Source organism: Beta vulgaris, chromosome 8 (genome assembly GCF_026745355.1).
Source record: "Beta vulgaris subsp. vulgaris cultivar EL10 chromosome 8, EL10.2, whole genome shotgun sequence".
In the NCBI taxonomy this organism is placed as follows: Eukaryota; Viridiplantae; Streptophyta; class Magnoliopsida; order Caryophyllales; family Amaranthaceae; genus Beta; species Beta vulgaris.
This window is the reverse complement of record NC_079209.1, coordinates 41,950,182-41,975,532: the sequence shown is the minus strand read 5'-3', so window position 1 is coordinate 41,975,532 and position 25,351 is coordinate 41,950,182. Positions and strand designations below refer to the sequence as shown.

Sequence of the window (25,351 nt, the reverse complement as noted above, 5' to 3'; positions counted from 1 at the left end):
ATGGGAGCCATATGTGGGGTGTCTTAACCGCTCACTATCAACGCTTCTTTTTACTATGATCAACTTTTCTTTATTCTGGTGATTGTTGGTTAGTTATCCACTCATGATAACTTCCTCCCATGATGCACCTTAAGGGCCACTGGTTAACTATTGGGTAAATACCGACTTATGGTGATTTTCACCCATGTTGCCTACTAAGGCGTCATTCATGATGGTAGTTACCTAACCCTTGGTAATTTCAACCCATGTTGCCTAACCCAAGGTTCCTCAACATTTGGCTTCCCCTCCTCCATGGGGCTTTGGAGCTTTTTGCCTAATACCGTTAAGGTCATACCCCTATGCCTAAAACATAAGGATCTTGGTATGGGGTGCTTGAGTGAGTGGTTCCCTTTAAAGAGGCTTATTTTCTCCCAAACAATATCGATATGGAATTATAGATTATATGATATTATTTTATATAAGGCATTATTTGTGTTTATGAACATGTATGCATTGCTTGTCTAAGCATGATCCTTTTCTGAGTGCTGTTTGCACAGGCTTCAGGACCTTTATTATCTAGTGTACCCTGTTTGTTCTGCCTACAACATTGATTGTTACTATCCTGGAAAGTGGAAACCACATATACATTTGGCTTGGTAGCCTCTATGCTGAGAGTTTTGGGTAGTATGTTTAGAATTCAGGGTTTTGAACTCAATTAGGTGAAACATTGTGCATAAAGGTCCATTTTTTTGTTGAGCAGTGATTATCTGTACTTGAAGTTTGAATATTATGTGTCCTGCTTTATTTGCATTACAATAAATGCTAGTATGATTCCTGTTAATTTCTGCAGATACTGAGACTTTACTGACTGAATACATAGTATGTATGTTTCTCTGTGTTGGTATAATAGGCTATGCTTTCGGGAGAACCAAATATTGTGGAGGCTGTTGCTGCCTTACTGAAGGCAATTGTTGCAAGAAATCCAAAGGCTATGATACGCCTATATAGCACAGGGGCATTTTATTTTGCCCTTGCATACCCTGGGTCTAATCTTTTTTCAATAGCACAACTCTTCCATGTGACACATGTCTACCAAGCATTTCATGGCGGGGAAGAGGCAGCTGTTTCTTCCTCTTTGCCATTGGCAAAACGTAGTGTTTTGGGTGGTCTCCTCCCAGAATCATTGCTTTATGTATTGGAGCGCTCGGGACCAGCAGCGTTTTCTGCAGCTATGGTCTCTGATTCTGATACTCCTGAGATTATTTGGACTCACAAAATGAGGGCTGAAAATCTTATTCGACAGGTATCATGGTCATGTTTTTGTTTTCTACATGTTCCTTTTAATGTTTCGGGGATAAACCTGTAAAAAGTCTGTTGGAGTTCCTGTAAAAAAAAAAAGAAAGTCTCTTGGGGTTACTCGAAGATGGATTTATGTGAGTGCATACAGAAATGTTATATTGTTGCTTTTTAGTACTGTTGTCTACCTAAAGCTCTTAGACTTATTACAGGTGTTGCAGCATCTTGGTGACTTTCCTCAGAAGTTGTCCCAGCATTGTCATGCGCTCTATGATTATGCTCCTATGCCACCAGTTACTTATCCAGAACTAAGAGATGAAATGTGGTGCCATCGTTATTACCTCAGGAATTTGTGTGATGAGATCCGATTTCCAAATTGGCCTATTGTTGAACATGTTGAGTTTCTACAGTCATTATTGGCAATGTGGCGTGAGGAGTTGACACGGAAGCCCATGGATCTTTCTGAAGAAGAAGCTTGCAAGATATTGGAGATAAGTTTTGAGGATATATCAGCTGAGAATTCTCCTAAGACTCGTTTTCCTGAAAATTTAGAGGAGAATGGTAGCTTGTCCAAGCAAATTGAGAATGTCGATGAAGAAAAACTGAAACGACAGTATAGGAAATTGGCAATCAGATATCATCCTGACAAGAATCCTGAAGGGAGGGAAAAATTTCTCGCGGTTCAGAAAGCTTATGAACGTTTGCAGGTAGGTCTTGAATTTATCTCTTGTTTGATCTACTTGTGGGCCTGTGGCTATAAACATTACATATATGGTAAAGATACTGCCCTTCATTTTCTTCTGCTTGTTTATTGACGTTCAGCTCTCCAACAGTTTGGCTTGAATCTGATGCTTGGATATTTATTTTTTTAGGGTTTGTGACTAAAGGATTTTTTTTGCTGCGAGTATCATTCTTGTAGTTTGAAATATGTATAATATTTTTCACTGTAATCTGTTTAACTGTTAATTGGTGCGTGGTGATGAGAGAGGTCTGAAATGCCTAATTTATAATACATTTAAGAAGCGGAATGCTAAACTGACTCTCCTTCTGATCTATTTCCCTGAAAATCTAGATCTTCTTCAACCATCCATGACTATGGATAGTCGGATGTAGCTCTTCACTAGCTTATTGCAGGGAACCCACTCAGACCACCGGGCTGCTCACTTATTCTAGAAAGAGGAAGAAAGGAGTACAGAGTGGGAAGCACACATAACTGAATTAGTTACATGATATCAGTAAATAGGATTATACCACTGAAATATAGCGGACAAAAGTTATATAGTTTGTTAGAAATAGAGAAATGTGGCAAGGCTATATAAATAAAACGAGAGATCGTGGGATCTATTTGAAATTATGCTTTGTATCTGGTCTCTGGGAGAGTCGTTAGCCTCTGGAATTGTTATGAGTTGTAATTGAGAGAGTTGCACTAATTTTATCTATACAAGTTATTAGTGCATTTTTGAATTATCTGACATTTTTGACCTTGATCTCATTCTTTATTTTATCCTACACATTACTTGTTGAACTGCCTGATTCTAGGGCAATGAGACCAGGGTTTGGAAATATTTTCTTCAAACTTATAGAAAACGCTGCAGAAGAATGCCTTACCATATATAAAGTGTTGGATTACCAAAGTGTTAACATCTACAGCTTCCCCTTTTTGGCAGTTTAGAATCACTTGTACCAGTCCTGTTTCTTGTAAAGCTCTAGACAACTTGGTCTGCACCTATCGACTTAGTCTGATGATTATTACACATTGGGTACAAACACGTAATTTTTTTTTCTCTTTACTTTGTGAAAGTCTTTATGGGTCTTGTTTTTAAAATACACAGCCTTTACCAACAACTCTTAAACTCTGTTTTATATGTAGATAAAAGAAAAAAAAAGGAATGAGGGCAGCGGTTATGCGGCCTCTGTTTTATATGTAGATAAAAGAAAAAAAAAAAGGAATGAGGGCAGCAGTTATGCGGCCTCTGTTTATCTCCAATTGGAATTATCTGACATTTTTGAATTCAGTTATTAGCTCATGCCTTGCAAATAGAATAATATGGAATGGCATGAGGGTTGGGATTGGAATAGAGACAGACGGGTTAGAAGGGACAAAAATTATAAATTATCCCACTGATAATGTGCCATGTAATTTGGAGTGAGTCGGAAAAGGGCATAAGATTGGGTTCAATCTCTATTCTTGTGCCACCCTCTAAAACATCAAACTAAACATAAATAGAGTTATTTTTTATTTATATTTTGATAAGGACAGAAACACTAGGTCTGGCCCCGAGAATAAGATATTGTATCAGTTGGACATAATAGAGTCTGATACAAAGGAGAGATTGGTAGAACAATTTTGATTTGGAGGATAGTAGGACATAGTTGTCCAAGAGATGGGAAAACCTGAAGGTTATGGAATTATGGAAATAATCTAATGATGAGATTGCTTGTATAATTCCGTGTTGTTTGTAATACAGTGTTTCACAAATGAGGAATTATGACCATCTTGAATTTGCCCATGTGATATGCTTCTTCAGTACACATTAATGTGATTTACAGGTGCCATGGTTTTGCTTAACCTTCTTAGACTGTAGTTGGACACGGGGGTTTTTTGTTGCCATGTGTAATGGTAATAAAGGGGTAGGGCATTGAATCTGGAGCAATGGGTAAGAATCTAAAAGTTGGCCATGTATATCATCTTCAAAGACTTGTTATTATGTACTCTTGTGGGCAAACATCCACTTCCTCTGTGCTTGTATACTGCCTGATGACGTCCTGTCTCTTTGGTCATTTGTTTGCATATTAATTAATAAATTTTAATGGCTTTCATAATGACAATGGATGGAGCTATCTCGTGCAGTATTTTGATCACCTTACCTGATGTGACTCTTGTAGGCTTCTATGCAAGGTTTGCAAGGTCCTCAGGCATGGAGGGTGTTGCTTTTATTGAAGGGACAGTGTATCTTATACAGACGATATGGAAGTGTTCTGGAGCCTTTTAAGTATGCTGGCTATCCAATGTTGTTCAATGCAATCACTGTTGATAAGGATGATAACAATTTTCTCTCATCTGATAGAGCTTCACTTCTCGTCGCGGCCTCGGAGCTTACTTGGCTCACGTATACCAGCTTTTTTCATCATGTTACAATTATGTATATTACTTGTATTATATTTGATGTGTTGCTTGTGTTTATTAAGTCTTTGCATTTCTCTTTGTAGATGTGCATCTTCCTCTTTAAATGGGGAAGAGCTTGTGAGGGATGGAGGGATACAACTTCTTGCAACGCTTCTCTCTCGGTGCATGTGTGTTGTGCAGCCAACTACTCCAGCTAGTGAACCATCTGCAATTATTATCACAAATGTGATGCAGACATATGCTGTGTTAAGTCAATTTGAGACTGCTAGGGTTGAGATGCTTCAACTTTCTGGTCTGATTGAGGACATTGTACATTGCACTGAACTTGAGCTGACTCCTGGAGCCGTTGATGCTGCACTTCAGACAATTGCTCATCTTTCTGTATCCTCTGAGCTACAACATGCACTGATAAAGGCAGGAGTACTATGGTATGTGATTGAACTGGCACATTTGCCTTTATTTTTTTAAAAAAAGTGATTAAAAGTGATAGATAAATGTTATAAAGACAACAAGTGGGTGTCATGCACTTACAGAAGGAGAGGGAAGGACATAAAAATTGTGCTCTTGAACTAAAGCAAGTTATGTACAATATCTAGAACATCAAGAATCGCCGAGAAGCTTAAACTCGACTCTACTGTGATAGCATCACGTGGGGAGGCTACATCCTCAATTTTTTTTTTCTCTTTTCAGTCACACCCCCAAATTGCAAATGGAACCATCTTTCATACTTGAGCAGGCCATCCGGCTTCCACATTTTCTTTTATTGACGAGAGCAATGGGCCAATGGCTGTAATTTGGTCCTTGCAAGAAGCGATGACGGTTAAGGGGTTGGGGCAGATTGAGGGGAGGAGGGCTGGTTGGTTGTATGGGGGTCGGGGGATGCCTACCAGCAGATATAAGATAGAGACCAGGTTGACAAGAGCCGTGAGATAACAGGGATATAAGATGTGGGTTTACCTTTGAAGTTTAAATTAGTGCTTGTGCCCTATTGAGATTAGCTGATTAGACATGAAGTATAAATCAACATTTGAATCATTTGCTTATAGAAGTTTTTTGTTACAAATGTAGTGCAACTTTATCATGATGAGTAATTAGTGAATCACTGAGTCGTCGTGATTTTTAGGTACCTTTTGCCATTGTTGCTTCAGTATGATTCTACAGCAGAGGAGTCTGATATGACTGAAACACATGGCGTTGGTGCTAGTGTTCAAATTGCTAAAAATTTACATGCTGCTCGAGCATCTGAGGCTCTATCAAGGCTAAGTGGTCTGTGTACAGATGGGATTCCAGCACCATATAACAAGGCTTCAGTGCTTGCCCTTCAGGCTTTGCTGACTCCTAAGCTGGCTAGTATGTTAAAGGAACAATCCCCAAAAGAACTGCTATCAAAATTAAATTCCAATTTGGAGTCCCCAGAGGTAAATACCTTTTTCTTACCTTGATATATCATCTCTGACTTACTACCGGCTCTCTTTATATTAGGAAAAAGTTAATTGGATGTGATTGATTGCTCGCTATATCATTGCATGGCTTGTGAATGGCTCTATCTTGATACATTCCGGATTTCTTTCATAGTATCCTCGACATTTTTCATGATAAATATGTTACTAGAAGTCTCGACAATCCCAGTTTTTTTTCTTTTCTTTTTTTCCTCTCCATTTATTTCACGTGGTTAATGGGTACCCACCTTATAATAAATTGGTACTCACGTGATTCTCTCTCCAACCCATTCTTTTAAACCTCTTTTCTAAATTGTTTCTTTTATGCTTATATTTGAGTTATTTTACCAAAAATTTAGTACCAAAAATAAAATAGAATAAGAATGAATAATAAGAAACTATTTTTGTTTTTCTTTCTACTTTTATTTGGTTTATTTAAGTTTGTGCTTAGTACTTTTGAACTTTTGCGGTAGTTTAGTGATGAACTATGCTGTCCTATATCCTTCTTTGCATCTTTAGTGTAATTATTATGTTGTTTTAGTAGTAATATGTTATATAATTGATTTTTAAAGATTTTGGCCTCAAAGGTGTGCCTCACCTACGAGATGCGTGCACCTTCGCCTTGCGCCTTTTAAAACTAAGGATATTCCTGACCGCCTTTGGTCAAGTTAACCCAGTTTATTACCATGACATTCACTTAGTAAAATAAGAGAATCAAACACAAAATCCAAATCTAAAAAAATAAATAAATTACTAACCTAATTGAAATATTGATTCAGAACTTTTATTTCTTAGAATCAAAACACTACCTCATGTATAACTAAGTGATTATTACGCAGTCAGTGTCCTCTCCTTGAAATTCACAACAATATATGCAGCTTGAGAGTTGAGACATAGTACACCCAGCCACTCTTGACTAATACTCTGTAGCCTTGACAACTATTCGACTTGCAAACTATAGTGGTATGCCTCCCACCATGAGACGAGTCACACGAACGATGTAACATCAGCAATGTTGAGTACAGAACCAATTGTCGAAGTAAAAGATGTTATGATCTATTAGTATTAACCTAATATATAGCTGTTTACACTAAATATGCACAAGTCTCGGGGAAACCCCTTCATCCATTCTAATGTATGGTTATTCCCTTACCTTTTCTCTTCGCCAATGGTTAAATAGTATCTCATTCTGGCTGTTGCCACAAGTCTCGAGAGTTGCTTTGGAAATTGAAAGTATTACCTGAATTCTACTGAATATGATAAAGCATACGCTAAGCTTTGTAGACATCCCTCTCATGTAGTCGTCAACCTTCTTCATCGACCCCCCGTCGTTGCTGAAGGAACCGAGGAACTTAAGACATTCTCGAAACAACAAAACTTTCTCAAACCATATCTTAATCTAATTGACTAATTGTGATACTCCTTCCGTCCCATATAAATCGATGCACTTCCTATTTTCGTTCGTCCCACATTTAATTGATACTCTTCCTAAAAGGGCAGGTTCCACTAATTTAATATTATTCCTCTCTTCATGGGAAACCCAACAATAGTAAAGAAATATCACCCACACTCTTACTTCAAAAATTTTAGTCCCTACCATCTAGTAACTACTAAGAAAAAGATAGTCCCCTACCAATCACCCACACTCTTACTTCAAAAATTTTAGGCTCAAGTGGTAAGAAGCTTGATGTCGCTTAAGGGGGGTCTCGAGTTCGAGCCTCACCATATGCAGAAACTCTTGTTGGGAGATTCACCCACCAAAGCCAGGTGTGCGGCCCGCCGGCCCGGGTCGAACTCGGATGTAATCGGAGCAAGCTCCGGTGAACCAGGTGGGTAACCAAAAAAAAACTACCAACAAGAAAATAAAGAAGTCAAAAAGCTCCTAAAACTGTATGCCGATCAAACTATATCGTTTTTCAAGAATCACGACAAGAAAATAAATTTTTGAATCATGTTAAAAATTTCTTTTTTTGTGAAAGAATATTTCGTAATCAAAATTGTTTAACTTTCAAGTACTCAATTAAATCTCTTAAGGCAATGGGAAAGAGAAGTTGACGTGCAGACAAATCTCTATTGGCTATTGGCTATTCACTAAACATTATTCACTATACTTTTGTCCAATGACAATCCAACATTATCACTTCAATAATTCAAACATGATTTTCTTGTCTATTGGCTTTGGAAATGTTTTCTATTTCTTCCACTATAATTAAACTTGGATCTGATTCGGATAGGATCACATGGGTAGTTATTATGAGAGGAATAGTAAAAGAGGAAAGAAAGAAGTAAATCTACCCCAGAAAGGAAAGAGGAAAAGAACAAAGAGACTGCAAATTATAAGATTATAAACATATTGACATGCTTATTATCTCAATTAAAGCAATTTTAAATCCAAATTCCAAGTAAAAAAATTTGACGTATCTGTGCGAAGTTATATCATACACCCTCTATAAACTTCTGATCTATCTGCTTCAGTTTCTCTCAAGTGACTTTGTTTTTGTTCCTTGAGATTGGTCCTTCAGTTTGTCTCAAGTGACTTCGTTTTTGTTCCTTGAGATTGGGTCCACTACGTATAATAATGTTTTCTTTTCCTTCTTTATTCTTCTTTCTTCGTTCTCCCTTCAAGCATCATGGTCTTTCTTTCTCTCACCTCAATTGAAGACAATAACAATATCCACCAACATATCTATTTATTCACCTCTATTTAACTAAGTTTCATCGACCTTTTAACTTCACATAAAATTAATCTTTATTGATTAATAAATTTGTTAATTAGTAGATCGTGTAAAGTTATTTACTTATGAATTCTATAATGCCATAACTATGTACCATATGTTCAGTTTATTTAAGCCATATCATAAGCCCAATTTCTCCAACAAGATGTTCAGCCTAGGGGTGGTGAGGTTTATGTTCACTTACCCTTTCATTTGCAGAACATGTCTTTTAAACATAAAGCTAATTTTGCATGTGATATTTTGAGTTTGAGCCTTAATCAACAAATCTTTAAACCACGGAATTAATAGTGAGCCGTTCCCCTAGAGAATAGTGAGTTCTAAGGGATTTTAGAGAATAGCCGTGATAAAAATCATATTCTTCTCACCCGGTTGTTCTTGACATAATGGTGACTTGCTTGTGGATTCTAAAAGGTCCTACTTTTTTATGTACAGGTTATATGGAATTCTTCAACACGTTCGGAACTGTTGAAGTTTGTTGAGGACCAGCGTACATCACAGGGTCCTGATGGATCATATGATCTAAAAGATGCTCATGACTTCTCATATACTTCTCTATCCAAGGAGCTCTGTGTTGGTAATGTTTACTTGAGGGTCTATAATGACCAACCAGATTTTGAGATCAGTGAACCAGAAGCTTTCTGTATTTCCCTAGTGGATTATATATATTCTCTAGTACATGCGCAAAGCACTGCAGCTTCTTTACTTGCCAGTAATGAAGATCTGAGTATCTCCACAGATAAATTTAAATCAGCAACTGAAATGGAAGATCCATCATATGGTCAGCAGACAAGCACTGATGATTCTGTAGTCGTCTCTGATGAGAGGGTCTCACAGGAGGATGATTCAAGTATGCTGAAACATCTTCGCTCCGTGTTAACTTCGCTTAAGGTAAATCAACTTTTGTGTATAAGAATAATGTGTGAGCCTGCAGTTAATTGTATTCACAATAAATTACTTGTGTTGCAGAACCTGCTGACTAGTAATCCAAATTTGGCTTCCGTTTTTTCCATCAAGGAAAGGCTGTTGCCTCTGTTCGAATGTTTTTCTGTTTCTGATGCATCCAATACTGGCATTTCTCAACTATGCTTGAATGTGCTGTCTCTCTTGACTGCATATGCTCCCTGTTTAGAAGCTATGGTTGGTGATGGATCCAGTCTTCTTCTCCTACTCCAAATGCTCCATTCTTCTCCAAGCTGTCGTGAAGGAGCTCTTCATGTTCTTTCAGCCTTAGCAAGCACATCGGAACTCGCTTGGGCTGCTGCGAAGCATGGTGGAGTAGTTTACATTCTTGAACTTCTGCTGCCATTGCAAGGTAATATTGGACTAACTAGAATTAGAGTTTGCTCTAAGGTGGCATTTTTTTATAGTGACTTGATCTTGTGCAGAAGAAATTCCCTTGCCGCAGAGAGCTGCAGCTGCCTCTTTATTAGGAAGGCTTGTTGGCCAGCCCATGCATGGCCCTCGAGTTGCTATAACGTTGGCAAGATTCTTTCCAGATGGTCTGGTATCAATAATCAGAGATGGTCCAGGTGAAGCTGTGGTTTCTGCCCTTGATCAAACAACAGAGACACCAGAACTTGTCTGGACACCAGCTATGGCAGCTTCCTTATCGGCGCAAATTGCTACTATGGCTTCAGATTTGTATAAAGAACAGATGAAGGGTCCAGTTATTGACTGGGATGTACCTGAACAAGCATCGAGCCAGCAAGATATGAGAGATGAGCCACAGGTATGCAATCCTGCATACATAATGTAATTTGTATAGTCTTTTGTTAGTGAAGACATTGATATTTTGTACACAGGTTGGAGGAATATATGTGAGACTATTCTTGAAGGATCCCAAGTTCCCTCTTAGAAACCCAAAAAGATTTTTAGAAGGTCTCCTTGACCAGTATGTTTCGTCTGTGGCGGCTACACATTATGATACGCAAGCTGCTGATCCTGAACTCCCTCTGCTTCTTTCCGCTGCACTTGTATCACTGCTCCGGGTACACCCTGCTCTTTCAGATCATGTAGGATATCTTGGGTATGTGCCAAAGCTCGTTGCTGCAATGGCTTATGAAGGAAGGAGAGAGTCCATGGCTTCAATTGATGTTAAAACTGGAAGCTATGACGCTGATGGTAGTTACGATACTGAAGATGCTTCATCACAGCCTAATAAACAAACTCCACGAGAACGAATTCGTCTTAGTTGTTTGCGTGTGTTGCATCAGCTTGCAGCTAGTACGACATGTGCTGAAGCTATGGCTGCAACTAGTGTAGGGACTCCTCAGGTAACTTGGTTACATTGCCATCTCTTCCCGCTTGACCCCCGTCCCCAAAACGTGACCCCCGTCCCCAAAACGTCTTAACGATAAACACGCAACAATGTTAATGTTGTGATATGGTCTGTTCTCTTTATCTTTAATGAGGTAAACTGTATTATGTGCAAAAATATAATATTTGTTCTTCAATGCCATCATGCTTGTGAATTCGCTTTCACTGAATTGTCTGCATAAACTGTTTCTTATAGTGTGGCACATGTTTCAACATGCGCACTTCTAATACTTGATGTACTTTATTATATCCATGCTGAAAGTTGTATTAAGAAGGGGAACTTACGTTTATGTGAATATTAGCTCTTACCAAAAAAAAAAAAAAAAAAAAAAAAAAAATCAAGGCCTTGAAATATGTTCATGTGCTCAATCTTTTCACTTCTTATCTTTGCAGGTGGTCCCACTTTTGATGAAAGCCATCGGATGGCAAGGTGGAAGCATATTGGCCCTTGAGACTCTCAAACGTGTTGTAGTTGCCGGAAATCGTGCTCGTGATGCACTTGTGGCACAAGGGCTAAAGTAAGTTTCTGAAGTAAACTGCTTTTGGGCAACAGTTAAATGGTGAATGTCTTATGATGGACTGATGCTTGACTTTTGCTTTTGAACCTGTTTATGCCAACTTGAACCTAACCCATTGCCATTTTAACCCTAGGTATCCAATTTCTAACCCCCCTCCTCCCCTCCCTGCACCCCCCCCCCCCCCCCAAAAAAAATGATAGAAAGATAAGGGAAGGTGTTAAACCATAACAAAGGACGAATAAACAAGCAAAACAAATCCCAAAAGCATCTTTTGGATATTCCAAACATTTCCTTTTTGCCATCAATGTGTCATTTCTCTCTTTTCCTGACTGGGTTTCCTTATAATCAGTTTTTCTTGCTTTTTATCTAGATCAATTTTTTTGTTAAGCAATTTTAAGATTATTTGATGACAGGAAAGGCTGATAGGGTACCAAAAGATTTGTTTCTTGTGGATTATTAGAAGCAGCTTACTATACAACTTGCTCACATGTCCCTGTTCCCTTAGGCAACAAATATGGTTTATCTTGCTGAACAGAAGTTATGACATCAATCTGTTTTAATTTGGAAGTTTTAACTTTTTAAATGGCTGACAAAGATAAAGAATGAGTCGTTTCTAACTTAAGAGGTGGGAAAAGTGCAACGTCTCTGAGCTGCTTTCATATAATTTTGTGGAAAGAAAGAACAATTGTAAAATGTGTTACTAAACGCTCCTTTTAGTGAACTGTTTACTTTTCTTGTGGCCTTTGATTTTATTTTTGCCTGGATAAATAAGGTACAATTAGTATTCTTATCAGTGCGTTCTTGTTTGTTAAGGGTTGGTCTTGTTGAAGTTCTCCTTGGTCTTCTTGACTGGCGAGCTGGTGGAAGGAATGGTCTTTGCTCACAAATGAAGTGGAATGAATCTGAAGCATCAATTGGCCGCGTGCTTGCTGTTGAGGTTTGTAGTTATTCTATGTTTGTTTATCACAAGCATAATTTCTTTTGAGCTCAACTCGAAAACTATGTCACCCTGTTTCCCAACAGGTCATGATTTTGGTTGACCTCTCTCATTATATACCATGAACCACACATCTTTCTGTTGTGTGCTTTACTTTAAATAAATGACACGTCTTAACTGGCAGACCATATTCATAGTTTTGCAAAAGCAATAGCTTGCAAAGCTTCACTTGTATTGAGGGTTATTCAAGAAAAGTTCATGAAAAAGAAAAGTGTTTAGAAAATGGGTTGAAGGGGGGGGGGGGGGGGGGGGTTGATGTGGGGTTTCGCACTCTTAAAGTGACAAGTTTGTAGAGCCTTGATGCGCCAGTGACTAGATGGCCTTCCAGTGACGTTAAGTTATGCTGCATACTTGCATCTGTTGTGTGCATCTGTGTGAGTGAGACAGAGAGGGGTGAGCTCCTCATGCAGGGCCTGTTTGAACTATATCTCAAGTAAACACATCCTGGGTCCCAAACCATACCTGAGTGATGTGCTAGACTGAACAATATTCACTAAAAGGAGCCTAGTATAAAGACATACATCCCAGTTGAGAAACAAGTCAGCTCCATAACTATAGACATGTTGTGCAACTATTTTTCTCATAGCAACTGAGGTCCGACTTCATGTCAGTTTTCAGAGTCATTTCCTGTTATGGCCACTCCTCACAAATTAGATATCTCTGTTACCAGAAGATCAATATATACTCTCCAACATCATGGACAGCTCTCAGCTCCTTTTTTCTTTATAAAAACAAAGAGTTAATTTTTTTTTCTTTCTTTGTGCTTGTATTCATTTCCAACCAATGCCAGCTCATCCTTATCCATTTTAGAAATTTGTTGATGAATCAGAGCAAAGAGTGTCTTACACTTTGCTATAAGCACATCCCAAGTTTGCTTGCCAGTGGAGTCATATCATCCCAAGTTTGCTTGCCAGTGGAGTCATGTCCTACACTTTGCTATCCTACATGACCTACTCTTAGTTAGAGCTACTTTGTTTCACACTTCCATGCAGTTAAAGACATCATTTCTTTCAGATGGAAACTTCTCGGTGGCCACAGCAAAGTCTGCATATTTGCTCCACCCTCTTCACAGTAATTTGAAGCCTCACAGAGACTGAACTCCGAAAAACCTTCATCATCCTAATTGACTTTTTTTGTTCATGACATAGAAGTATTCTTCAAAATTTTGAATTTGTTTGGAGTTCACTTGCCTTTTTTTTTTTTTTTTTTTTTTTTTTTTTTTTTTATAAAAGTACTGTAGAAGATTTACAAATTTCACAAAGGAAGTTGGATTTGGACAACCTCTTTGAAATGGAGGTTATTTGATTCTGATATCAATATTGGATTATGATGGGAGTGTAAGATAGCGGTTTCTTCTTCTACTTTGATTATACCTATATCTATCTATAATTTTATGGCTCTGAAGTCTGAACTTAGTGTTTGAACTTATGAGGATTTTTCTGTGTTATTTTCATAATTGTGTCTCCATTTAATGAAAACAAGGTATAAAGTACCTTTTATTTGGATGAAATCCAATCATTAGTAGCTAATACATAGGACTTTACAAAGTTCAGAGTACTTGTGGACTAATATTTTATGAAGTATTGCTGAAATCCAAACTAGGAGTTAAAAAATTAAAAATTCAGTTGATAAATGAAAACAATGAGATCGATGAGATTAATATTCAAATCTTTTTTCTTAGAACGTATTGATCTGATCCCATAAATGGGGTGCAAATCCATAATAGGCATATAGAAATTATTGTACGTCAAATAACATCAAAAGTCTTAGTTGCATAATTCATAAAATTTACGCAGGTACATGTTTGAACTTTATTAGTTTTAGAGCATGACATCTATGCAATTATGCCTATCTACCTCTGTTGCGGCTTTCTCTGGATTCAAATCTACATGTGGGCTCTCTCTTGAAATGAAGATTGCTTGATTTTAGTGTCAAAGTAATAGGTAGACTTTATATTTTTAATCAGATAGGATTAAATATTGGCGTCAAGTGAACTTAGCAAGATTGGACTGATTAAATATTGGCCTCAAGCGAACTTAGCAGGATTGGATTCATGGATAATTCAGTAGTTCAGACTGAATTCATACTCATTCATGTGTGTTTTGACTATGAGCAACTGTGACATACTGTGCTGCATGACAGTACTGGGCATGTTTTACATGGAACTTTTCATCCACTGATATGTAGATATGTCAAGCACTCCAGTACTGTGCTCTTGTGTGTCTGAAGTGGTACGAGGTTGGGTACTTTATTATGGTTAAAACAACTAATCTGGAGATGTAAAGTGTGACGGAGACCACAACCTAAGCGTTTATGAGCCTACTAAAAGTCTGCTAATAATCAAGCTCATATGACTCGAACGGAATTGATTATAGGTTCGAGTTTTAGCTTTCAATTGAGCTAAAACCTTATCTAGGCTCAGTTCTTTTAGCAATTAGAGTGATCGAGCGTAGCTTATGTTTCAATTAAGATGAGCTTTGTGCTTTCACAGTTCTCTAACGCTTGACTTTAATAAACTCAAGTATTCTCTGTATAGATAGTTTTACAGTATCAATACAAGTAAAGATACATAGTGTACCAATAATTACTGTGATTTAAAAATGAATTCATAGGAAAAAGTTAAGTGCAAGTGTGCAACACTTTGAGTTTTGCACTTCCACACACCTCTCTTTGACCAAATTTCTTTTACTGATTTATAAAAACAGAAATTGTCATTTAATATGTTGTTGGATTTGTTTCAATGAATATTTTTGCAATATCAACTTTTTATAATTTTTTATAAGTAGATGATTAGAGAAATTAATGGTCAAAGTTGTGCTTGGCAAGCATGAAAGTCAAACTGTTGCACTTTGGAAACAATGGAAGTATAACTTTAATGAACAACTGAACTAGGTTTAAGCATAAATGGACCTTTTGCTCTTGAACATGAATTAACAAGGCATTCATGAATCATGTTTCTGAACGAAAAAAGTGTTCATGAAGAGACGTAAATTAGGATCTTTATGCTTGTATAGAAGACTTCAACCTTTTGTTTGTTTTTTTTTTTTTTGGTTTTTGTTTGACTGAAGCTTTATTATTGACCAAGCACTAAAACTTGTTCAAGCTCGCTTCATTTTTTCGCTTAAGGAACAGACATGAGATTTAGCTGACTGAGTTCAGGTTGCTCGTCAAAAAAATATATATATTCACACTACCCCTAGCAGCACTTCCCTGTATAGGATAAATGAGAACCTTTTAATTGCGGGAAAAATTTCGGCTTTAAATTTGATCCAGTGAGGTCAAATTCACTTCACCAATTCTGTTACACAATGTTTGGCACATATTCTACTTGTTATGACTGTCTAACATATGTTTTATCTTTTATGCTGCTGATCCAGGTATTGCATGCATTTGCCACAGAAGGAGCTCACTGCAGTAGTGTGCGTGAGATATTAGATGCCTCTGATGTAAGTTTGCTTTTTTTTTTTTTGGTATCTTTCTCTTCTGATGAGGAGGGGGGTTTGCATGACACACAGTTACTACACCGAAGAGTGAAAACATTGGGCTGAAAGCTACAAAAATAAAGCCAGATGAAACTAAGCTTTTGAATTAGTACTTGTAGGAACAATGAAGCTTTTGTAGTATATAAAATACTGACTCCCTCCTTTCCACACACACACACAATATATATATATATATATAGAAGTGAGTTCATATGAGAATGCATACTCACATGAGAAATGAGAAAAAAAATTTACTCGCTATAATTCTTATGAATAAGTGATGTAACTCCAAAAAAAATTATAAGAAAAATAATTCAAAAAAATTTTTTTTTTTTGGGCTCAAAATTTTTAGGAGGGGTATAACTCTAATGAACAAGTGTTGTAACTCTAATCCAATCGTGTGGTTGAGATTCATTCTCATTTCTCATGTAAGGAGCATTCTCATGTGATCTTGCCCCTATATATATATAAGTCGAGTAATGTAATTGCTGGCACCATCTGAAGGTGATACGTATATCTAATTCTTCCATTTTAAGGTACTTCAGTGGCCTGTCTGACCTATGTACATACAATATTATTAAGGGGATGTTCTTGAAAGTTGCTGCATGACTACCTTTTGCAGGTATGGAGTGCTTACAAAGATCAAAGGCATGACCTCTTTCTTCCTTCTAATGCCCAATCTGCTGCTGCTGGTGTTGCTGGCCTAATTGAGAGCGATTCTTCAAGACTGACGTATGCCCTAACTGCACCTCCGTCACAACCTTCCATAGCAAGGTCACCTCCATCTGCAACTAATGGAGTGCAGGACCTGTACCAATAATGACAAACAATAAAAACGTTCTGTGATTTTTCCTGATCCTTTTTTTTGTGTGTATAGCTTATTGTACAGTCTTTTTGTTTTATGGTTTCCCTCTTATTTTTGGTGGGCCCAATCTTGTTCGGATTTGAGTGATTTCACGCTGAGATCAGAGGAATCTGTATAGGTGACAACTGAGTTTTGTAAATTGTATCTTCTTTTAAGTTTACTCAATAGAAAAGTAAAATTAGTTGGAACATGATAGGGTAATTGTGAAGGTTGGCAACGCTGGAGACAGAGAAGAAAAAATTATTTTGGATTTTTCGGTGATGTTCTCTCTCAAAAAAGTTGGACTTAATATTTTCAAAAGCATCGCCAACGCTTAGAATGATCCAAAACATTTTTGAATGTAATTGTGGTTTCTGAACCTTTTTTTGTTGGGACTTGGGAGGGATCCCGAGGGGGGTTATAATACCGGCATTAGATAGAATTTGTGCTAGAAAGACTACCTAATAGAGAGCATTGGTTCTCTAAGAAACCTTGCTTGAACTATGTTTCTGGTAGCTACGGCAGTACTGTAATTATTTTGAGCACCCAATTTCAGAAATTCATACAATTCCGTTAACAAATTAAAGTTTGAAAGGCATCGTCCTTCAAGCAAAAGCTTCTGCAGTTGAAAATGCTTTGGTCTTTCAAACATAGGTGTGGCTTCTTTTATTGGCTTACGGAATGCGCTGCAATTCATGGTTTAACTTGTTCGGCTCCATTAGTTCTTGAAGGGCATTCTTGCAATTCGTTGCTCATTGAAGAACCTGCTTGATTTCCAAGATTTCAGCTTTGACAACCTTTATATTTTATGACTATTGTTTATATCATTTTTTTGTTAACTCGCAGAGTAGAACTTGATAAATTATGTGATAAAATAATCGATTAAAATTTGCTCCGTTGCTAACCTTGAAAGTTTAAGTCAAGGTTATGGACTTATGGCCTTATGGGTTTATGGCATTTCAAAGTTTTTGTTACAATGAAATTTTATATTGGTAATTTCGTTTTTCCGCTTAAGATGGAGATCTAGTCTCTGAAGATAATTTCCTTCTAAATGCGGTAATAGGGAAAGTGAAAGACCTTAGAGATTTTTAGGAAAGTACTATTGAGGAATGAGTCCTTTTTCATTGGACAACCCATGATGAAATCTCCATTAAAAAAAATAGGTAAGTTCTTCTTCTTTTGTCTTGATGCAAGAGATAAAAAGAATTTGTCAGCTCTTGGCTCTACTAGCTTCCAAGGTGCTCTTTTCCTTTTTACCCACTCCAGTGCAAGAGCATCGTTTCAACCTTATAAAGCACTAGTCTGGACAAAAATAGAAGGATTACCACTCTTGTACAATAAATTTCACATAGCAAGGCAAACTCTTCAAAGAATAGAAACGTGTCCTATACTTTGACAACAAATCAACGTCTTTAGGGTTTAAGGATTATCTAGGAGCAAAGGTGGTCATTCCAATAAACAATCTACTCGTCCTAGGATTTTTCTTTGAATATGAGAATGGAGGACCATAATGGGTCCATTTCAGATATAAAGGAATATCATTTATTGTGCAAAATGTGGAAGAATAGGGCGCAAGAAGCCAATATGTAGAATACTGATGGATATAGCGAGGATGCACTTTGAAACAGTGATGGAAAATATGGGTCAAGGAGTTGATCAACCATATGTTTCACCAACATTCTTTCCCTTTTTACCAATAAGCTGGTTAGTCTCAAAAGGGTGGAGAGAAACAGAACTACGACAATCAATCTGGTCAATTATTCATGGGATAGAGATGAAGAAGGAGATAGTCCATCGGAGAAAACACTATTAGAATATGATGATGATACACAGGATCATTCGTCGTCTAGCAACCCAAGTAGCTCGAGAAATCAAGATGGACCTCCAAACAATAATGACCAACATCAACGAGACTCAGATAATGACGGATCATACTCAAGATCATTTTCCCATTATCAAGATTTGAAGGGTTCATCCTGGATAAAATGGAGGAGTGATTGGACAGCTTGCAAATTTTACTCATCAATGAAATGCAACACCCAAAGTAAAGCAAAGAGGAAATTTGCAGGCTGGGAAGCAGATAATTTTATAAGTAAGTGCTTTGATACTCCTATGAGTCTATCTCTCATAATTCTAATAGCTAGAATTACTCACGCTTAGGGAGGGCAAATTCGACACTTCTTGTAATTTTCAGCACTTTGTCTCCATGTTATACGGGAATATTTACTTCCATATCTTCTACAATATATTTGCTCAAGATGTCTTTAACCACATGGAATTGAACAATGTCTTTAACCATATATTCCTTTTGGGTTTTCAAACTACATGGAATTGAACAATGTCTTTAACCAACCAACAAATCTTTCCCCAATTCAAGAAATATTTGAAGGCCCATTTCCTCCAATCCCAGCCTAGTCACCAAGCAAGTTCGTCTCGTTTGAATCTTGGGATGAATTGGGGAAGATTGACCTGCTGTCAACGAGGCTATTGAAGCCCAAGTCCAAATCTCGACCCAACTGGAAGCTAGTTTCTCCCAGACCTCTTCCTCAAATAACATCACTTTTTCAAACCCACCACCAAACTCCCCAAAATCTTAAAGCTCCTACACTTCGGCTCTATTAGACTTCCCTTTGGAAGAGTGGTATTATGAAATTCCGGAATCAACAATGGACCTTAACAAATTTCCTCCACCTACTGAGATATTCCCAAACTCAAACATAATTATGCTCAATGATCCTTATGGCCCAATCTATCCATCATCATTAAAAAAACTCCCAGGAAACGCCCATGGCTCCTAGTAGGCTACCTAGTCCAAAGCATTAGATAAGTGAAGGAGAGCGAAATAATTCGATCTTACCCAAACCTTCCCTATCTGATTGAAAAGCTGGCGGAAATATATGATATGGATTTTGAAGAGATGCCAAAGAGGATCAAAACACACAAAAGGGAAATCGGTGATGAAGTATGTGCTGAGTGACGAAGAGGATGACCAGTCAAGCAAGAGTACAAGAACCAACAACACCCTTGAAGAATGCACTCCAAAGAAAGGAAAATCCACATAATACGTTCCTTGCGATGTCGTCAAGATAGTTGGAGGTTCGGCTGACCCACAACCTTCACCAATCATATGATTTCCTTAAGCTGGAACTGTATAGGGATAAATGACTTGAATAACCCCTTCGTAAAGTTCATATCTAGTACGGCTAGTAGTTATGAAGTAGATTTATTTTTCTTTTTAAAACTAAGTGTCAAAATTTTTTTTGGAGTCAGCTTTCATGAATATTGGGTTCCAAGGGTGTATGGGATGTAATGATGACAATAAGAGCAGGGCGCTCTTTGTTTGTTAGGGTCGACAAGTAGTTGTTAGTATTATTTCCATTTACAAAAATGTAATAGTTTGTAAGGTTAATGGTCTTGCTGGTAATGACTATTACATAGTGTTTCTCTACAGTTCACCTGTCTCTCTTCGGAAAAAAGCACCATTTGAAATTATTTGACTGAATCAATCAATGCATATCAAGGGAGATGGGTACTAATAGGAGATTTTAATCAAGTTGAAAACAAAGATCAAAAACTTGGAGGCACTAGATACTTAAAAGGTGCAAATAATTTTCTCAACTGGAGACTACAAAACAAACTAATCGAAATACATTTTCATGGGGTGAAATACACTTGGACAAATAACAGGGAGGGTGATAATGCTATCTATGAAAGAATAGATAAGGCATTTAACAACAATGGTTGAAAAAACACATTCCCAAATGCTACTCTTTAAAACCTCCTCATTCTGTTTTCGGATCACAATCCAATTGTACTTGAAATAAACCCAAAAAGGAAAAGGTCATATAAGCTTTGAGGCATGGTGCCTCGATCAATAAGAGGTTATTTGTATTATTGAAGATTGATGGAAAAAATGCATACTCAGGCTCCCTGGCCTATATTCTACAAAGGAAGCTTCAACTTTGCCTCGATCAAAAAGAGGTTATTTGTATTATTGAAGATCGATGGAAAGATGCATACTCAGGCTCCCTAGCCTATATTTTACAAAGGAAGCTTCAACTTTACCTCGACAAAATTCGAACTTGGTGCCTAGAGTTGAAAAATACTAATTTCATCAATTGACAACAAGTTAGTACAGAGCTCACTCAAGAACAACAAAACCTTAGTAATCAATCTCAAGCGATAGAAGAGCAACAACAACCTGAAAATGTAAAAAACATCATTAACTCAAAATAATGGATTTATTGGAGGCAAAGAACCAAATCAACATGGCATAGCCTAGGAGATCAAACAACATCATTCTTCTATAAAAGTGTCAAGACTTGAAATTCTCATAACAAAGTTCAATCAGTCAAGGATATGGAAGGGAATTGGAAGGACTCCAAGGAGGATCTTCAAGTGTTTTTCCTTGATAATTTTGAGAAGAGAAGGTATTGTGTCAGACTCGTCTGACACAATACAACTCGTCAGACCACATCAGGTAGTCTTAATTTTTTTTCAGTTAGTCTTAATTTTTTTTCAGTTAGTCTTAATTTTTTTTCAGTTAGTCTTCATTTTTTTTCAGTCAGTCTTCATTTTTTTTCAGTTAGTCTTAATTTTTTTTCAGTTAGTCTTCATTTTTTCAGTTGGTTTCAAATTTTTTTCAGTTGGTTTCAATTTTTGTTCAGAAGACCAAATGAAAAATTAACAACACAAGCTGAAATAATTTACACACCAACTGAAAGAAAAATAACACAAGCTGAAAGATTTAATACACCAACTGAAAGTCAACAGAAGACCAAATGAAAGAAAAATAACACAAGATGAAAGATTTAACACACCAACTGAAAGAAAAACAACACAAGCTGAAAGATTTAATACACCAACTGAAAGTCAACAGAAGACCAAATGAAAGAAAAACAACAGAAGATGAAAGATTTAACACACCAACTAAAAGTCAACAGAAGACCAAATGAAAGAAAAACAACACAAGCTGAAGGATTTAACACACCAACTGAAAGTCAACAGAAGACCAAATGAAAAAAAAAAACACAACCTGAATCTCGTGTGGGTATTGAGAATGAGTTGTCTCTATGCTTTTCTTCACGCTACCTTCCACACCCCATCCCTTGCCTCTTTCTTGTTTCTTCTCTATTTCACTCTTTTTTTCTTTTAGATTAGATAAAGAGAGAAAAATAGGATTTTGTTTCTGTATACTGTCAACCGATCTATTCCGATCCATCTGCTGCAATTTTCTTAAGTCTGCCGTAACTCAAAGGAATTTCCCATTAGAATCATGGTGATGATGATGATGATGATGACGGTGGTTATGATGGTGCAGAAGCGTCTCTAAAACGACAACATTTGATCGGAGCTGCTAAATTTAAGAGGTTTGTAAGGTCGTCCGACGGAAAGTATTGGGCCAGACGGTCTGACCCAATACTTTCACTTTTGAGAATCTGTATGCAGGAGGATCACATCTCCATCATATCTACTCAGAGGATAGCATTTTGCACAACATTGCAGTTCTAACCAATGATCATCGCACTCTTCTCTCGAAATGATTTTCAAAGAAGGACATAAAACAAGCCTGCTTCAGCACACCCTTTGGAATGGCTAGGACCTGTCAGAATTTCACCACTATTCTATATCAAAGAAATTGAAACATAGTGAGAAAATATATCATTGATAGTTTTAATTCCTTTCTTTCTTCTGGTTTTCTCTTGAAAGAGCAAAATCGAACATACATTACACTAATCCCCAAAGTTGATTGACCTCAAGAGATTAAAGAATATCGACCAATAAGTTTCTGTAACTCTTCATATAAAATCCCTCTAACCTGGTAGTTACAAGACTAAAAAGGATTCTAGGGGACCTAGTTGGTGATTTTCAAAATGCTTTCGTGCCGTGAAGAAAAATGTCCAATAATTGCTTCATCTCACATGAAATAATCTATTGGGTCAAGAAAAGAAAGAAGGGCAACTCATTTGCATGTATTCTGAAGATAGACCTAATTAAAACCTACGATAGAATAAGATGGAACTTTGTGGAGGCCATGCTAAGAAGAATATTATTCCCGGAATGCTGGATAACTGGATTATGCAATGTATTACAACAATCACTTATTCAATTTTGGTGAATGAAAAGCCTACTTAATTTTTTAGCCCAAAGGTCAAGCTCATGCAGGCCGATCAACTTTCTTCATGCATCTTCATTCTGTGTATGGAGGTTCTCTCCAAGAAATTGATCCTTAATTAGCAATTCAACGAAATTCAAGGTCTGAAAATTGCACGATCAGCGCCGACGATTTCCTATCTATTCTTTACAGATGACGCCTTACTTTTCTTTAAAGCAAATTCGGAAAATTGTTGGAAGAAAAAAGAGATATTATCAGACATCTGCACGAAATCATGTGAGATGGTAAACTTTGACAAGTCCCATATTATCTTTAGTCTTAACACTTCATCCACATTTGTTCGTATCATGAGAAAACCCCTTGGGGTTTCAAACAAGATCAAGGTAGGTACTTATCTTGGGTTTCCTGAGGAAGTTAATGGAAGAAACACGGCTAGCTTCAATGATATTTTGCACAAAACCATCAACATAATATCTTCTTGGAAATTTATCAATCTCTCCCAAACTAGAAAGCTAATTCTCATTAACATCATGCTTTCTAGCCTTGCCTCTCATATCATCTATATATATCTCCTCTCCAAAAGAACACAAAAAAAAAAATTCTTTAATCTTCCTCAAGTTCTGGTGGTCTTGAACTATGGATAAAACACCAATTTATTGGAGAAAAAAAAAAGAGGTTTTGGAATCCCATAAGGATATGAGAGGGTTGGGTATGAGAAACATCTCTTGTGTAAAGAAATCTCTTCTCTTCAATAAGGCATGGAGAATTCACAGAAATCAGAGCCTCTTAATACACATAATTTACAAGGTAAGACACAAAGATGATCCTCTTTCTTTGGCTCTAGCAAACAAAAAATTGGTGAACTCAACTTTTGCCTTAGAAGCCTTCTCACTATAGCCTCCTCACTCAAGCAAGGTATAACCAAAAGATTTGGGAATGGTAATACAAAAACTTGCTATCAGATAGATAGGTCTCTTCTAAGAAAAAATATCCCAAAGGTAAACACCCAACTTCCACTAAATGACTTTTTTAAACCAACCTCCACTCCAACATTGTCATCTAATACCATTTCATGTGGGAGCTTGCGCTTATAACCCCAAAAATTAAATTTTCACACGAAGCTCCACCAACGTTTGCATTAATATTTAAAAGACCAGTATCATGTTTACGTGGCATCAACTTCACTTTTCTAGGCTTAGAAACAGAACACCATTCATTATAGAGCCAGAGGTAGAATTTAAACTTACTTCAACTTTCACTCCACATGCACCTGGAGTGATATGCGTGCTACATGCTTGAGCAGATTTCTCAACATTATCTAGCGCACGGTCCACCGCCCCATCTTCCACAGCCTCCACTGCTTAGGGGTCAGCCACCTCCACAGCTTTTGGATTCTCCACAACAAATATACGAGACTCGTCAGTCGCAGCATGCTCCCCCTCTGTAATCCCCATTTTCTCCAATGATGCCTTGAAAATCATATTCCTAGCACACCCACGAAATGCTTTTACCTCCTCATCCATCCTCAACCTGGCACGTCTCAGAGACGCACGTAGTCAGGCCCCCCATTGCTTAACCTTCTCCCTACTCTAGCTCCTTTGCCATCGTAAGACAGTTCCTTTCAATATGCCCTAAGACTCCACACGCGTAGCAGAAATTTGGTAATCGCTCGTACTTGATCTCCACAACCACAACCTTCCCATCCCTCGATCGAACCTGATGTATACGCCGCAAAGGCTTCGTGACATCTAGCATAATTTTCAACCGCGCCGACTTATCCCATGTAATCCCATCAGACTCCACTTCTAAAACCTCACCCAACCCACCACCAATTGCTCGAATCCTCTTTTCAGTACGACTGTTCATGGGAAGGTTGTACAACCTAACCCGGAAAGGAGTTAAAGTAATCGATATATTTGATGGTTGAGCACTCCCCATAATCTCCTCTAACATGAGTAAATTATTATCAAACGTCCATGGGTGTCCTGCCATGACCTTCGTTTTGTCACGCAAAGAAGCAAATTGGACAACAAAGAGCCCGTTCTCAATTGACCGAAACAATGCTCCTTTAGATATCATCCAGATTTGGTTCATCGTTCTTTTCATAGCCTCGAAATTATATGGTCTAATTGTTAACACTTTGCCTACGATCGATAGACCAATTCCCGAATCAACGTTATCACTAGGTCCTTCATCATCGATGGCTAAGAATGCTACGATCTTGATTTCGTCATCTGTAATCCTTAATTCCGCACATTTATTTGCAATTTCGTCAGCCATAATTGACTGACTACGATCCCAAGGAGGGAAAACGACTCGAGATCCAAGACTCACAAAAACCACTCAAGCCCTAGTTCACCTTAGAGAGAGACTTTTTTTACTTTAAAATCTGGAGGAAGGAATGCTTTGTAAATAAATGAAGTTATGATTTAATTAACTTCCACTTTTAAGTTTTAAGGCAGTATTTTCATATTTCGGCTTATAAATCCTTTCTTTTATTTCA

At 37.4% G+C, this 25,351-nt stretch overlaps 1 protein-coding gene across 2 annotated transcripts in view; it reads left to right on the top strand.

Annotated features, from left to right (window-relative positions):
- The window catches only part of LOC104901581 (dnaJ homolog subfamily C GRV2), a 34,386-nt gene extending 17,442 nt beyond the window's left edge, over positions 1-16,944 (top strand). For both annotated transcript variants that reach the window (XM_010689171.4, XM_010689172.4), the window contains 13 exons: positions 890-1,282; positions 1,488-1,982; positions 4,162-4,385; positions 4,486-4,830; positions 5,526-5,820; positions 9,009-9,464; positions 9,543-9,888; positions 9,962-10,305; positions 10,379-10,849; positions 11,286-11,410; positions 12,224-12,347; positions 15,785-15,853; positions 16,512-16,944. In XM_010689171.4, coding sequence (XP_010687473.2) covers positions 890-1,282; positions 1,488-1,982; positions 4,162-4,385; positions 4,486-4,830; positions 5,526-5,820; positions 9,009-9,464; positions 9,543-9,888; positions 9,962-10,305; positions 10,379-10,849; positions 11,286-11,410; positions 12,224-12,347; positions 15,785-15,853; positions 16,512-16,709 — 3,885 coding nt within the window. In that variant the 3' untranslated portion in view covers positions 16,710-16,944. The remainder of the gene's footprint in view (positions 1-889; positions 1,283-1,487; positions 1,983-4,161; positions 4,386-4,485; positions 4,831-5,525; positions 5,821-9,008; positions 9,465-9,542; positions 9,889-9,961; positions 10,306-10,378; positions 10,850-11,285; positions 11,411-12,223; positions 12,348-15,784; positions 15,854-16,511) is intronic.
- The last annotated feature ends 8,407 nt before the right edge of the window (positions 16,945-25,351 follow it).